Source organism: Brachyistius frenatus, unplaced genomic scaffold, assembly GCF_029030835.1.
Source record: "Brachyistius frenatus isolate BFR_SWC_R1_liver_20210118 unplaced genomic scaffold, ASM2903083v1 Contig_72, whole genome shotgun sequence".
Classification (NCBI taxonomy): Eukaryota; Metazoa; Chordata; class Actinopteri; family Embiotocidae; genus Brachyistius; species Brachyistius frenatus.
Genome location: NW_027210671.1, coordinates 2043605 through 2059361, shown reverse-complemented (window position 1 = coordinate 2059361; position 15757 = coordinate 2043605). Strand labels below are relative to the sequence as shown.

Genomic DNA, 15757 nt, shown 5'->3' with positions numbered 1-15757 from the left:
AGTGTGATAGTCCTCTTATCAACAACAGCCAACCTGTATCCAACCTGATCAAGATCAGGGTGGATTAGGTTTACTCACCCTAACTGAACAAGTGAACGATTACTTGTGTAATTGAACACAGTGAGTCCAGATACTTGTCAAGTACATTAATGATAGTTTAAATGTTTACAAGCAATATTGTTGGCAACAAAATTATTACACAGATTGGGAAAATGTACAAAATAATTGATTAGCCATCTGTAATTTAAGCTTCATCAGTCACATCTGTGGGTTTTGCAGCACGTAATGTTTTCTGGAGAAACACCATGGTAGACTGCAGACTTGTGTTGTATTAACACAGTTTGATATCTATACACTGTTTTGAAAAGAAAATAATAATAATAATAATAATAATGACAATGACAATATACCACACTGGGATTAGGTTTCAGTTTAATTAATTCATTGAGACAAAATGGACTGCAAGCCAACCTCTCCTGGCCAGATCAGGCTTCCTAAATACCAAACTAAACCTTCCATTTGAGTCCAACAAAAGAAACACAATAAGGCTGGCGTTAGAACAAACCTACTTTAAAACAAGAAATAAGATTACAAGACCAACAACAAATTGTTTCTTTATAAAATTCAGCAATATGAGGATAAGAATAAAGCCAGAGAGTCCATATTCAAAGTTGAATGATAAGCAGGTCTTTGAGACATAACTAGCAGCAAAATAATTCAAGGGCGTGGACCCTCACAGTGCAGGTACCCATCTGTGGCACCATTACAATGAACCGAAGCCTTTGTGGCAAATAAATACATTTATCTCTCCAATGAACTGACTGAGATTACCTCTAGTTTAGGAGTGAGGAAGCACAGAGTTTGCAGCAGTGTGTGTCATCAGCTGCACCAGCAGTTTTTTTTATTTAATTTTTTTTTTTTAAATCTTACCACCGAGTGTAAGAAGCAAACTTTTACCGGAATTTCTCAGGTATGTGTACTATTGTTATCACACTTCCTACAATGTGTGGACACACAGACGGGCAAGGGTTAGCAGAGGATATCCAGTTTTGCTGTCCTGTTTGCATTGGCAGGCAGTTGAGGGGCAGAATGCATTTGTGACACAGTGGAGGGCGAGCAGTGGTTTCTTGAACAAACACACACAAACACACTGCAGGTAGAGCTGCAAAAAAAGATCCTGGCCATTATGGAAGGTACACTGCTATTCAAACATATATTGTACTTTTATGTTAAATCTCAAGAAACACCTTAAAAACCCTGGTAAATGGAAAATAACAAACAAGTGAAAGGATTTTTGGGCTTAAACTATAATGATTCTAACTGACTTTATACCACTTCTATGAGCAGACAACATATCATTGCTATTTCCAATTATCTTACAGCTGTAGCAGTGTAACAAACACTGGGGTTTATCTGACTGAGGACTCCTATATGGCGTCAAAAACTGTTAGCATCAGGTACAAGACACATATACAGTATTTTTCTTCAAAAGATTTAAGCTATAAATCATCGACACTTGTGAATGATATACGTTTTCTAATTGAAGATATTTCACATTGCAGTGAATGAAATGTAATGAGTTTAAAAAAAAAAAAAAAAAAAAAAAAAACTTGACTGGTAAACAGACATGAGGATCATGCATGATGGCTTGTCTTGTTAAAATGAAAGCTTTAAAAAGCTCCTCTGCAGAGAAGAGCTTGAGGGGAATAAAAAAAGAAAAAAAAAAAGAGAAAAAAAAAAACCCCACATAAAAAGGCCCTATTTGGCTTCAAGTCAAGGCGTCCTGGCTTTGGCTTTTTAATGGGCCCCCACTGACCCAACAGTACCATTCAGATTTCAGGGGTTTCTGGACTTTGGGTTACGGTCTGCCTGGACAGAAGTAGAATCTCTCTGTTTGTGTATCCACAGCTGCTGCTCATTCCACTGGGCTTTTCCTGTGACCAGAGCGCCCCAAATTTCGGCAGGCTAAGCTTCCTGAAAGACATCAAAAAGGAATTGTTTAACCTCACCGTAATGAAAAAGAAAAAATACATGTACCTCATGAGGCTCAATGAAAGAACAATGAAGACTGCTTTATCCCCATAAACTCACAGCTGTATTTGCAAAAATTCACGTTACATGTGTGATCACTCACATATTACGTTTCTTGGACTACATGGAAAACAACAGATAAATAAAAAGGACCAGAATGCTACACTTTAGACAAAACATCAGCAAGCGTGTACTCCAGAGTCCAGAAAAAGACGGAGGACATGTGACACACTCATTGTCTCCCCTCACCAACTCTAAAGGAGATAACTGACCTAGAATATAAAAAATACACTGTCAACTGTATAAAGAATACAGAGCGCCTTGTCTCCAGAAGATATTCACACAAGTTGTTGTGGTTGGTCACATGGAAGTGAAATATTCAAACATGCTGCGTCATTAATGAGATTTTTTTTTTTTTTTTTTTTTTAAATCTATGGCTCATTTTAGTGTTTGTACATGTCAACTCAGGTATGTAGGCTAAAAGGCAAAAGCAAACAAGCAAAAAAATAACTTAAACACACCGCGTATTCTCCCAGAAATGCTTTTTTGAGTACAATTACGTTTCAACGTTTTGAACTTAAGTTTTTGGGGGCATCTACTGACTGTGCAGAAGTTCCTTTTGGTTTAAAATTGGGAAAAGTTTCTTCTGATGGGAGGTGGAGTGTTTTGTTTTCTTCCAATATTCCATAAAAATAAGTTAAATTAGCTATTTAATGATAATGCAATAAATCTTTCAGTGTGACTACCTTCCTGGTGAAAGACAAAAAAAATCCTACCAGACAGATGTGTATTTAAAACTCTATTGTAAATAATAATTTGTGTTTGATGCAGTTTTTCCCCCCAAAAAAGAAAAGAATCTGCATTAGTAGAAATACCAGGGCAATAACTAAAAGGTGAAGCAGTGGCTTGATGTCATACAAAATATACATGAAATGGAAAAACTGACTTTCTCTACTAGACTGAAGCTGGACAAATTGGATTGAATATATATCGTCAATAAGAAGACAAAAAAAAAAAAAAAAGAGGATGAAAAACTGGAGAGTCTCTTGGTTTCTCACTACAGATGTTAATAGGTTTTATTAATCATTTTATATTATAGTTTTATCTCTCATCATATTTTCTTTAATACCACTACCTTAAGAAAGCTAACTGATCAAAAGCTGACTAAGATCAATGCATAAGTGTGCATCTGTACACAAAGTTCACCCAAATACTAAATGAGTGGAATACTGTATAAAAAGAAGAAGAAAAATCATGAGATGGAAAATATTTTTTGAATGTATGAAGATCAATCACAACAAAAATTGAATTTAGAGTTGTAAACTCGATGTTTCATACTTCACTGTCTCGGTGTCTGTGCACTGCAGGGTTTCTTCTAAACTATTTGTGATGTCACAAATCCTGCTCATAAGCCCCGCGCATGATATTCGATTTTCAAATGAGAAACAGAAAAACGTCTCCTCTTCAGCAAATGAAGGTGAAATCTCTGCACACACATTATTCTACTGGGTGAAGCTCAAACATTTGACTCTAGGAACAAGAGGAGAAACACATTTGAGTGGAGGGGTACTTTAAATACCTGCTTGTGGACTTAATATCACATTTTGTTGCTTTCTCTTCTTCTTCTCTTCTTGTATAGGTAAACCCTGAAAAGGGAAGATCAACAGAGGAACAGGTGTAGCAGAGTAAATAGCCGTCACACACACACCACAAAGTCATTAAGAATTCCTATGAAAATGGGTTTTTTGGTTGACTGAAAACATACCGGTTTCTCTTTTTCTCTCAAATTCCTCAGATGGACTGAAGAGGAGGGAGAAAAGTTTTCCATCTTCACTTTACCTGCAAAAGCCAAGGTTAAAAGGAAGCAGCATTATTGATGCATATTCATCATCGCGTGGTGACTTCTAGGTCCTTATTAGAAAGTGATGTAAGCTAAAAAGGCAGCCATGTTTTGCACAGGCTTATTAAGTCAAGTGGCAAAAGACAATAAAACAGGAAGCCGAACGATGTGAACCTGCAGGGCTTCTGTAGAGCTGGCAGTCCTTCTTGATGTGGCTACTTGATCCACACAGGTAGCAGCAGCGAACATCCAGTGTATCTCTTTTCCTCCAGTGTCGACCCTGATCCTTGCCGTCCTCTGCCGTGTCCATTCTGTCGCGCAGGTGCTCTGCCCGTCTCTCAGACTCCCTCCTGTGCTTGGACCTGGGACAAAGATCAACCACAATATGAATCTAGCATGTAGGCTGACACGTGGTGCAGACACACATTCGAGTAAGGAAACTCTGCCATAATTCAGACGTGTGCTGTGATTCTGCCTACTTCTTGCGCATGGGGCAGTCTTTCATGAAGTGGCCGATCTTGCCACAGATGCGGCAGCAGCGATCGTTGGGAGCCACTTCTCCTTCAGTGAGCACTTCAGGGTCAAAGAAATACTCCTGCAGACAAATCCCAATGTCAGAGATAAGACAATGCCAACATTAAAAAAAAAAAAAAAAAAAAAAAGTTTAAAATATAGTGTGTAAACAGCAGATACAAACCATCTGACTGGGGTAAACAGAAGGAAAGACTTTGACCGGGGTGCCAAACACTGTTCGGCCATTGATGAAAGCCTTCATGATGAAGTTTGTCACTGTTTGGACGACAGATGAGGAAAAAAACAACATGTGAGAAAACAAAAAAACCTTTCAAAAGGGGCAGTAGGACAAAGACAATGAGACCACAAACTACAGATATAAAACAGAAAGAAGAAATATCGACATACTTTTCCTGGACAGACCAGCACCCAAATTGTGATTGAGGTCGAATGGATCTGTAATAGAAACAATGACAACAATTTCACACGGCAATACAAAATCAAATGGATTCAGCAAACAACCCAACAATACTTATCATTAAAAGTTATATGAATTTAACATTGGATAGATGATTTGTTAAAGTCTAGTGCTGTGACACATACTGTTTATTCAGCTATTTTTACTGTACAAGTTCGAGTCACACAAGTTGACCTTCAATGACGATGTACTTGGACGTCCACTGCTTGTTGAAGGTGGTGAGACGCGCCTGCTGCCGGACACAGACGACGTGCTCTCTGAAGTCGAAGTCCTCGGTGTAGAAGCGGAGCAGGCCGAGCCACAGCTCTCCCACGGTCTCCGTATTCTTCCCATTCTGTGGCCAGCGACTGGGCTGCAGGTGGAAGGGGATTCGTATTGACAGTGTTACGAGCATAATCAACGTAATGTTTAATATAATCGCATACAAATATTTTCGTATGCAAAATACTTACAATTGTTTTCAAATCGTCAAAGAAGTAAACGTTCCAGTCGTCAACCAGCACCTCCGGCTTCTTTTTACCATCATAGATCTGCAACAAAACACTCAGTGAAGCTATTTGTAAGCTTAGAAATGTATTATTGCTCCTTAACATGCAGAATGAAAAGACTGCTACGAAGAGAAATCTGATGCGCGGTAAATTCATCTTTGGAGTTGTAAAAAGTCCTGCAGCAGGGCAAAGTTTAGATTGTAAAATATAAAAATCATAAGAAAACACAAGAGATAAAATATGGTTACTGGGACGTTTAACACTGACGTATAACAGTTTTCAAAAGCACTCAAACTTCTGTGGAAACATAGGGTGCCTTTTACAGACAGGTCATTTGTACCTCTTGCAGCACAGGTATAACTGGCGGGTTTCTCTGCTGCAGGAAGAACAGCACCATGAGGGTGTAAGCGTAGGACGACAGGCTGCCACGAGAAGCATCGCCAATGTCACACATCTGTAATGGGAGAAACAAAAATCTCGTGGTTACACGGTAACATCGAACATTGTAACGGCACAAAATGACACAATATAAACACTTCACAAAGATGCTTGGCTGCGAGTTTGTGAAGAGTGTTTCACCTTGGCAAAAACCTTCATGACGTAACAGAGGATCTTCACTCTTCTGTCGATGGCAGCATATGAAGCCAGCAGGTGGGTGTTGTGCAGCGCCTGAACAGAGAAACAAAGGCACAATATGAGTCACTCAAAAGCAAACTTGAAAGGTATGTTTATTTCCAGAGTCTTTTGTCAACTCTATTTTAAGGGGACACACTGGGCAAAACACGGAGGGACAAAGGGTCGTACCAGCGTGTTGTACAGGCTGATGTCTCCCTCCAAGCCGGTGCGAACATGGTAGAACTTCACAATGGGAACTTTGGCCGTAGTGATGGGTAGGATGTTCTTCAGACCTGGGGACAGATGTGGAGACGGGTTAACAGGCAAACACGGATATTTTCAGTTTGATCTGTTGCCATTTTCTGGTAGAGGTGGATAGTTTAAAAGCCACAATAGCAGAACTACTAAGAAATAGATCAGGTTGCAATCGGTAAAACACATTTGAACTACATCTGTCGTGTCTTACCTGAGTGTTTCTTTAACAATCTCGCCAGGCTTTCGATTATATTGATGCAGTCAATATCCTGTGAGGTAAAAAAAAAAAAATAAAATCAGATTTAAAATCAGGTTGTAGAGAAGGAACTGAATCTCTACAGTTATCCGTTTCTCTCAAATAAACAAAACTAAACTTGTTTTAAATGTGAAATTCAGTCATGTGACCAAATTTAAACTGCTTACAAAAATCACAAATAAAGGTTGATCCTAAACAGAATAATTTAACTTCATTAGATACATGCATAGATGTCATAAAAGCAGTAACTTACATCGATGGTCTCCTGCCCCTCCAACACCATACAGATGTCCAGGTCGCTCTGTCTGAAGCCAAAGCCATTTTTGGATGAGCCAAACAGTTGTAGCCGAGCACCTGGGTATCAAACCACATGGTACGTTAATTTGATCCTAAATATACTGTTATACTTCTTGTAGTTCATGGTCAAGTCAATAAAATGTATTATAGTGCTAGTTTGAGTTTACAAAACTAAACACTGAAGTAGATGGTTTACTTCACCAGCAAACTGGCGTCTGACAAAGGTCTCGAGGTCTTGCAGGATGTGTTCTCTTACACCCACTTCCAGTTCATCTGGAGCGAAGTCGCCTAAAAAGGAGGAAAATAGTACTTCAAAATACTTTGTGGTGTCGTAATTTAACTGGACACAAGAACACGTGATTTAAATGCTTTAACAACTTCCCCTTTAAAACATGATACCAAAATTAACGAGCAACAAAAATAAGTATGATAAAACTATTATATAGAATAAAAACATAAATATATTTGTCGATAAGCAGTAACAGTTCAGCAGATGCTTAACACAATTTCCCTCCAACAGCTGGATCAGCTTCTTCATATAAGTCGTTCCAGGTGAACATTTGCCGTTTCAGCAGGCGACAGAGTGACACTGCTCAAAAAAATAAAGGGAACACTGAAACAACACATCCTAGATCTCAATGAATGAAATATTCCAGTTGAAAATCTTTATTCATTACATAGTGGAATGTGTTGAGAACAAAATAACATAAGAATGATCAATGGAAATCAAAATCATTATCCCATGGAGGTCTGGATTCAGAATCATACTCAAAATAAAAGTGGAAAAATCAGATCACAGGCTGATCCAACTTCTGTGGAAATCCCTCAAGACAAGTCCAAATGAGGCTCAGTACTGTGTGTGTGGCCTCCATGTGCCTGAATGCACTCCCTACAACGCCTGGGCATGCTCCTGATGAGACCACGGATGTTCTCCTGAGGGATCTCCTCCCAGACCTGGATCAAAGCATCAGTCGACTCCTGGACAGTCTGTGGTGGACGTGGCGCCGGTGGACGGAACGAGACACGATGTCCCAGATGTGCTGGATTGGATTCAGGTCTGGGGAACGGGCAGGCCGGTCCGTAGCATCGATGCCTTCATCGTGCAGGAACTGCTGACACACTCCAGCCACATGAGGCCGAGCATTGTCCTGCATCAGAAGGAACCCGGGGCCCACTGCAGCAGCATATGGTCTTACAACGGGTCTGAGGATCTCATCCCGGGACCTAATGGCAGTCAGGGTACCTCTGGCTAGCACACGGAGGGCTGCGCGGCCCTCCAAAGAAATGCCTCCCCAGACTATCGCTGACCCACCGCCAAACCGGTCACGCTGGAGGATGTTGCAGGCAGCAGAACGTTCTCCACGGCATCTCCAGACTCCGTCACGTCTGTCACATGTGCTCAGTGTGAACCTGCTTTCATCCGTGAAGATCACAGGGCACCAATGGAGAAGCTGCCAATCTTGGTGTTCTCCGGCAAATGCCAATCGCCCTGCACGGTGTTGGGCTGTAAGCACAGGCCCCACTTGTGGACGTCGGGTCCTCGTACCACCCTCATGGAGTCTGTTTCTGACAGTTTGAGCAGAAACATGCACATTAGTCATGGAGGTCATTTTGTAGGGCTCAGGCAGCGCTCCTCCTGTTCCTCCTTGCACAAAGGAGCAGATAGCGGTCCCGCTGCTGGGTTGTTGTCCTCCTACGGCCCCCTCCACGTCTCCTGGTGTCCCGGCCTGTCTCCTGGTATCTCTTGACACTGTGCTGACAGACACAGCAAACCTTCTTGCAACAGCGTGCATTGATGTGCCATTCTGGACGAGCTGCACTACCTGAGCAACTTCTGTGGGCTGCAGACATCCTCATGCTACTCTAGTGGTGAGGACACTGGCCAAATGCAAAAGTGACCAAAAATCAGCCAGAAAGGACGAGGACAGAGAAATGGTCTGTGGTCACCACCTGCAGAACCGTTCCTTTATAGGGTTGTCTTGCTAATTGCCTCATTTCCACCTGTTGTCTGTGTCAGTGTTGCTTCCTAACTGGACAGGTTCATTTCCCAGAAGTGTGATTGACTTGGAGTTACATTGTGTTGTTTAAGTGTTCCCTTTATGTTTTTGAGCAGTGTAGATCCTCTCATCTTCATCCACGACTGCAGCGTCACCCGTCTAATCTAAATGATCAACGGCTTTGCTTGAGAAAGGACACTTTGTCATCGAAAATTTTCTTATAACTACCGACACGGCTACATTTGTTCTGTTTGCCAATTTTTGACAGCAGGTTTAGACACTTGTTTAAAAAAAAAAAAAGAAAAAAAAGAGGAACCCTTTTGAAATTGAATCCCACAAACAACCCTGCTCGTGGCTTTAAAATGAGCAATTCACACCAAAGACGCGCCAGCAAATAGTTTGTTGAATCTGACTCCAAAGAGCAAACCTCATTTTCAGATTCAGGATAAGAATATTTAAATGTTCTTGCACGAGTCTCATTGTTTGTGTCACAAAAAAAAAAAAATTAAAACGCATTGAAAGCTTATTTTATTCTAAGCTACTTTTGTATAAAAAAAACTAAAAAAAAGTACAATATGCATAACCACATTCTAAATAATATCATTTACTTGAAGAAAAACTGGTCAAATTTTGGAATTTGACGTTACAAATGAACAAAAACAAAAAACAGGTAGACGACATATTTCACTGCCATTAACGGTGTCACCTGTGACTGAAATGACTTCCACATTGAGATGATACTTACTGTAGCACTGCTCGCAGGCTTTGTTGAGGACCCGGAGAAACTCTGGTGTTATTGGCGGCAGAGGATCCAGCTGCACTTTCTTGAAATCTTCCGGACAATCTTTCTTCAGATGTCCATCACGCTTGCACAAGCTGCACACGACCATGTGTGACTAAGTGACAATAAAAAGAGTTTCACTTTGATGATAGACACGAGCGTAGTTTTCCACAGGTTTAGCTTTACCTAAATAATTACAACATGACTTGAGTTCCATATTTGATATTTCTTTCTCAGTTAGATGTTCATAAACATGAAGCTGAACTTACCTTTCCTCTGTTGAAAGCTTGCCTGGTAAACTCATAAGACAGTCTGCTCTGTTTTTGGTTTTTAATATCTGTGCCTGCATCTTTACTTGTATCCTGTGAAGGCGCAGGTGAAAGACTGACAGGAGCTAACTGCACCTCCTCTTCATCTTCCTCATCCATTGAACCAGGTGTGTCTAAATCTGGACCCTCCTCATCAGACAGAAGCTCCTCCCCCGAGTTATCGTCCACCAGGAAAATCTCCTCGTCCTCTGTGGTGAGGCTGTCCAAGTGACGTCTCTGGTGTGCGTCCTCATCCTGCTCTTCCTCGTCCTCCTCGTCCTCTGAGAGACTGCTTTTACCAGGGTCCACTTTTTCTTTCTCTCTCTCCTCATCCGAGTCACTGTATTCTTCAACTTCCTCCTCTTCCTCAATGATGCAATCAGAGTCATCAGGGCCGTTTTCTACAGTTTTATGTTGACCTGTATACTGGGACTGAATGCTGAGCTGACTGAACTCTGACAAGCAGACAATATCTTCACTCGTGGCCTTAGTGTTGGCTCCTTGATTAGCTCCTTGCTTTGCCTGTCGTTTGTGATTGGCAGCCGGCGTATTGAGCGGTAGTGCAAAGTACTTGTACGTAGTTTTGAGGCAGTGGAGGATGTACTCGTACATCTGCTGGCTGTTCACGGTGCGAGCCACATTTCTCTTCACAGCCAACGGGTCTGGAATTAAACCACGGCAGAATAATCAATCTCTTCATAGTACAGTCAATGAAAATATAAATTACACTGATCATAGAGGGTTTGGTCTGAAGTTCATGCAGACTGTCAACAAAATCCCCAAATAGCACAGACAAAATCAAAAGTATTAACGTGTCCATGAATGGCCGGGACAGCATTTAACTCTGAGGATTGTGTTTCAACTCGGACATTTGCAAAAGTCCACTCGCTCTGGTTACTGCTACAAACAGCACACGCCATAACTAACCAAGAAACAAGCAACAATAAAACAAATCATAGTTTCTTTTTCACTGACAAAAGCATTAAGACAAGTTTATGAGATTAATTATGAGAAAGCTTCTGACCCTCCACAGCGATGCGTTTCTTGGGCCAGTCCTTCATCTCTCGGGAGAGGACGGCACTGGTCCTCACGCTGATTATGTTATCAGCCATGTTGAACTCCAGCGAGTAGAAGCGAAGCATTTCCACCCAGAGGAGCCCGACTTCCACCGGTGGGTGAGGGCTCTGATGCACCAATGGAACCTGCAGGAAAACAGACAGAGCGCCACACACAGATATTACAACCAGTTTCCAAAAGGATACCAGATTTTCTCCACAATATTCATTTGAATAAACATGAGTCATTGTCTGCATTTTGGTTGTCCTTCAATGTATTGTGAGTGATGTGACATGAATAATCTATTAACTCCTACAACAATAAACCTGGGCAAGAAGTTGACCATGACCAGTCTTTTCAAACTGATTTTTTTCACTGTGGTTGAAAAAAAAAAAAAAAAATCAATCAAGAAAAAGCTAATTCATCTTAAAATTTATGAAAATTAGGACATTAAACTGCTTAAAATGATTAATTAACAGTCTTGAGATGAGAAGCTACATTTGTATCTTCATAATTACCTTTCCCTTTAAAGAGGAGCCGTCTGCTGGCTGCGAGGATTCTTTGGAGGAAGGTGTGTAGGCCCAGTGTAAATATCCCTCCTCCACATGTGTCAGATTAAAGTCTGACAGCCTACTTAGGGAAAACACCTTAATCTAAAGACAAACAGATGTTTAGATTAGTTTCCAAAAATAAATGAAAATAAAAACTAGCAAGAGACAATATTTATTATTGTGTTTCCGGCTTGAGATGAAAAAGAAAGACACCTCTTGGTTCAGGTAGGTCGGCAAGAGAGACTCTTTGCGCTTCTGTAAAAAGTAGATGACCATGAGGGCAAAGACGTACGGCGGCAGCCCTCCTTCCTCTGCACGGTCGATCTCACAGATCTAAACCAGAAGCAAGAACAGCTTGTGTTAAAACAGGACATGTTGTTTGCCGAAAATGTGAGAAAAAGGTTGTGGTCTAAAGTGGAAACCTACCTGTGCCCAGCGTCTGAAGCCCAGAACCAGAGGTAGGAGGAGATGCTCCTTACTGGCCAGAGCAGAAAGATAGGAGGTGGTTTGGAAGGCGTTTTCATTCCCTGCACTTACTTTGCAGACCAGGCCACTGTGGAGAAAAATAAGTTTCCGTTTCAGTTTGGCTCTTTTGCATGTGGTAATATAGCCCTGATATGAGCGGTCAAAGCTACTCCAAAAAAAATGACTAATTGCTGGAGATACCAACCTCGTTTTCTCTGTGCAGATGACCACAGGCACCCTGGCATGAAAATCAGCTTCCAGATCAACGAAGAGAGCTGCAAACAGCACGAGGCATGTCAAACTTCCACGATAAGCTAGCGTATGACCGACTATCTGAATGGCTGGATTTCCTAACACAGAACAAATCTTGCAGTTTAAATGAATAGTAGGTGACTCACGGGTCACAGAGAGGCTCTCCTTAACCAACAACAAGACGTCTGGCTGATGCATCTGTGAATACATTCCATTTCAAAACCTTTACACAGGTATATACACAATTTTTTTTTTTTTTTTAAAAGACACACGAATACAAGCATAACGTCCACAAAATAAATACTTCTGAAACTTAAAATGCATAGAATGCACCATATTTTGACATTCACAATATTTCTGTCTGCCACATACTCCTTCTTATATTCTCATAATACATACTCATTGTGTCATTCTACATAATGTCAACCTAAACCTTTGGAACTTATAACATCTTGCATATCTACTTTGATGAGAGCTATGTTCGTCTATTCTCTTGGGAGGTCTGGAGGTTTTTCTAATTTCATAGTCCAGTAAATGATATAATTAATAGAATAAAACAGTATTCACACTATCGATCACACACTGGGCTACTCACGTGAGGAGGAAACTGAATGTCAATGTTGACATCAGAATCCTTAAATCCAAATTTAGTGCAGGATGATCCATAAAGTCTGAGCCTGATTTCTACAGATGGGAGAAAGAGATAGAATATTATTATCAACTGACTGAATAATGAACTGATGTTTAGCATATGGATGCAACTGCCTGTTTGCTACAAGGCAGTCAGGATTAAGGAGTATTGAATCTGCAGATTTCTTACCAGGCAGGACGGTCAGAAGGAGGTCTTGCATGATGGAGACGACACACTGTCTCTTCTCAAAGTCCTGGTCATTCATCCCATGTTCCTGGACAATGGCCTCAAGTGCAGCACTCACTGCTCTGATCTGCTCTGGACCCGGAGGCAGGATCTCAGTCAGCATCACCTGCTCTTGCCTCTCCTGGAAACACAAACACACAAGCAAATAAGTGTTCATCCCAGCCTCACATACTGTAGATAAAGACTACTATAGCAGAATGGCAGTAAAGGAGCACCAGCTATCCACAAACTGTCACTGTGATCATAGAAATGGCAATTTGTATAATAAGATCATTTCTCACCCTGGCCCTTCTTTTGTGCCGTTTGTCTCTGATGTGCCTGTTGGCATCAGAAACTGACGCCAGGGGAACATCACACAGATCACAGTTGTAAAGTGCACCAGGATTGCTGTGGGACTTCTGCACCAAATTGAAAAGAGGAAAGCACAGAAATTAAATGCAGAAAATGATACTGTTATTGATGTTTATTAGGCACAGCTTGGTTAAGAACATCTCAACAAGTGTTATGGCTGGCTCAAACACCAAACATAATAATGGACAGAACAGCAAGGTAGAAATTGACGGGATGAATGTTAAAAACCCCAAAACAAAACAGGATGTAACACAAGTCTAACTACAGCAAAAAAATTCAGGGTTAACACCTATAAAATAAAAACTACTAATGACACTAAGAGCCTGTACCTTCTTCAGGCTGTAGATCTCATCCCTGTTAAGCTGTTTCTCTGCTTGCCGTAGGATGCGCAGCTCTTTGGCTGAGAGACCGGACTCTTCAATCAAAAGGGGCCTGTTCTCTTCAGTAAAAGGCTTCTTCTTGTTTCTGTTTCTCCATTTCCTCCCTTTGAAAAGAAGGAAATAAACATGTCAAAATGTGTCCTTGTGGAGATAGCGGTAATCAATAATGTGCATATACAATAGATTATGTAGTACAGCCAGTACTTATAGTCTGTGCTTTTCTTTTTTTCTTTTCGTGGTGGTAACAATCCTAAAAAATGTTTCGCTCATTTCCCACATATGGATTTAAAAATCCCCACCTGATTTATGAGCACAGTCATCCACGTCCTCCCTCGGACCTTCTCCCTGGTTACTCCTCCTCCAGTGCTGCGAGCGCTCTCTCCAGTTATCCTCGAGACTCCCACCGCTGTTTTCAGGACCCGGGAACCACCGAGGGTCGTCCTTCTGAGACGGGCTGTGACCACCTCTGAATCCACCCGGGGAGTAGCTCAGGGGACCCGTCGCTGCCTTCTTGGGACTCGCCCAGTAGGATCCGCCCTGGTTCTTCTTGCCCTGCTGACCTCCCTCTGACCTGAAGCTCTGTCCTCTGGCGTGATCCTGCATCCTCCAGCTTTCAGCGTTATCCGACGCTGCTGCTCCCCTCTCCCGGCTGCCTTGCTTCGCCCGGTAAGGCCTGCCCGAGTTATCCATGGTTCACTTATGCGAAAACTGCAGGATGAAACGTCCAGTTAATGCGTAAATATTCCACATGTAATCAAAGCATCGGTGACACAGACTTGTTCATCCGGACGATCTCGGGCAGACAGATGTCCTTTTAGTTCCTTGTATTCATTCAGTAGAGAAACTTAAATTGGCTGCAGCTTCTCAGTTTTCAAAACTTTTCACGCCAGACTGTTGCAGGAAAAGAAACACGTGTTTCAACTCGTTGAGCTGACAGGTAGCTGGTGATAAAAACCGAGTCATTGCAGCCGCCGCCTGTCGTTTAGTCCTCCTCCGATGAACTGTGATGAACTGTGATGAACTGTGATGAACTTTTATGGTTGTGGACATTTGACAGCTCGCAGCAGAACATCTGACCCGACAGGAAAACTAAACGTCAACACTGGTGCTCCTCGTGTCACAACACGGATCACTAAACTCCACCGATATATAACCCAAGTTTAGTGTCGGCCACCGGTTTATGCACACATGTAACGTTGGCCAACGACTCGCGTTACTTCGTTCATTGTAACGCCGGCGGTCTCCTGACCGCCTCACCTCTTATAGCACGGTGTTAGCGCACGCTAGCTTACTAGCTCCGGCGGTGTTATCCCCCTCTAACGCGGCTTCTTCCGCTCCCTCGACGGTGTAATTTGGTCGCGTACGTAGCCAACGCGCCGACCAAACAAACCACCAAGTCACTGCATTCAACAAACAGCGACCGCCGCCACCTCGATGAAGCGACGCTAACGTTAGCGACTTCGTATTTAGCTCGCTAGCTTAGCGTCAACAGCTAGCAGAGCAGCTAGCGACGCTCCTGTTTGTTTCAGGTTGTTGTTGTTGTTGTTGTTGTTGTTTTTCTTGTAAAGCTTTCCAGCCGACAAATAAACACACTCACGGAGATGATCAAAGTCACGAAAGTACCTCGGACGCGGACAGAGGACATCCTGGTAGCCCTGTTCAGGTCTGGTCCCTCGTCTCGCTCTGGAGTTTGAAAGATGACGTCAGCGCGTCTGTTTTCTGCTCGTCAGCAATAAAGTTCCGCCCACAAAAAAAACCACACGTTTTATATTATTAATAACAGCTAATGAGCCCCATTGTGTTGATTTTGCACGTTGTTTAATTTTACATCATATTAATTATAATAATAATAATAATATTTTTAATTATTTTTTTTCATTCACCCTAACCTTTAGGATTATTTATCGGTTTTTAGTCTGTTTAAAAGGTAAACCATCATAACTAAGTTCACACGGACAACAACAGG

The 15757-nt window shown here is 41.8% G+C and overlaps 1 protein-coding gene across 3 annotated transcripts; it reads right to left on the bottom strand.

The window, feature by feature from the left end:
• Positions 1–415: 415 nt before the first annotated feature.
• tut7 (terminal uridylyl transferase 7) lies at positions 416–15488 on the bottom strand. Of its 3 annotated transcripts, none has more exons than XM_069707896.1 (29): positions 15415–15488; positions 14091–14499; positions 13741–13895; positions 13342–13458; positions 13004–13181; positions 12779–12867; positions 12330–12381; positions 12137–12206; positions 11893–12019; positions 11680–11799; positions 11434–11568; positions 10884–11061; positions 9821–10521; positions 9516–9666; positions 6975–7061; positions 6730–6830; positions 6432–6489; positions 6155–6258; positions 5930–6019; positions 5691–5804; positions 5315–5392; positions 5037–5214; positions 4793–4840; positions 4569–4660; positions 4351–4466; positions 4046–4233; positions 3797–3870; positions 3611–3677; positions 416–1974 (listed from the first exon to the last, which is right to left on the bottom strand). In XM_069707896.1, exons 2-29 carry the CDS (start codon positions 14479–14481, stop codon positions 1916–1918), a joined length of 3918 nt encoding a protein of 1305 aa, XP_069563997.1. In that variant the 5' UTR covers positions 14482–14499; positions 15415–15488; the 3' UTR covers positions 416–1915. The 3 variants fall into 3 exon arrangements, with proteins under 3 accessions (XP_069563997.1, XP_069563998.1, XP_069563996.1); XM_069707897.1 differs by having other exon boundaries at positions 15389–15474; XM_069707895.1 differs by having other exon boundaries at positions 14091–15472.
• Positions 15489–15757: the final 269 nt, after the last annotated feature.

What these genes read in the sequence shown, in the direction of transcription:
- tut7 (XM_069707896.1), bottom strand. Translation starts at nt 14,481, where the DNA reads ATGGATAACTCGGGCAGGCCTTACCGGGCGAAGCAAGGCAGCCGGGAG. An exon ending in GGCACAAAAGAAGGGCCAGG is followed by an intron (nt 13,182 to 13,341) that starts GTGAGAAATGAT and finishes TTGTGTTTCCAG; the next exon opens with GAGAGGCAAGAGCAGGTGAT. An exon ending in TCATGAAGGTTTTTGCCAAG is followed by an intron (nt 5,805 to 5,929) that starts GTGAAACACTCT and finishes CTCCCATTACAG; the next exon opens with ATGTGTGACATTGGCGATGC.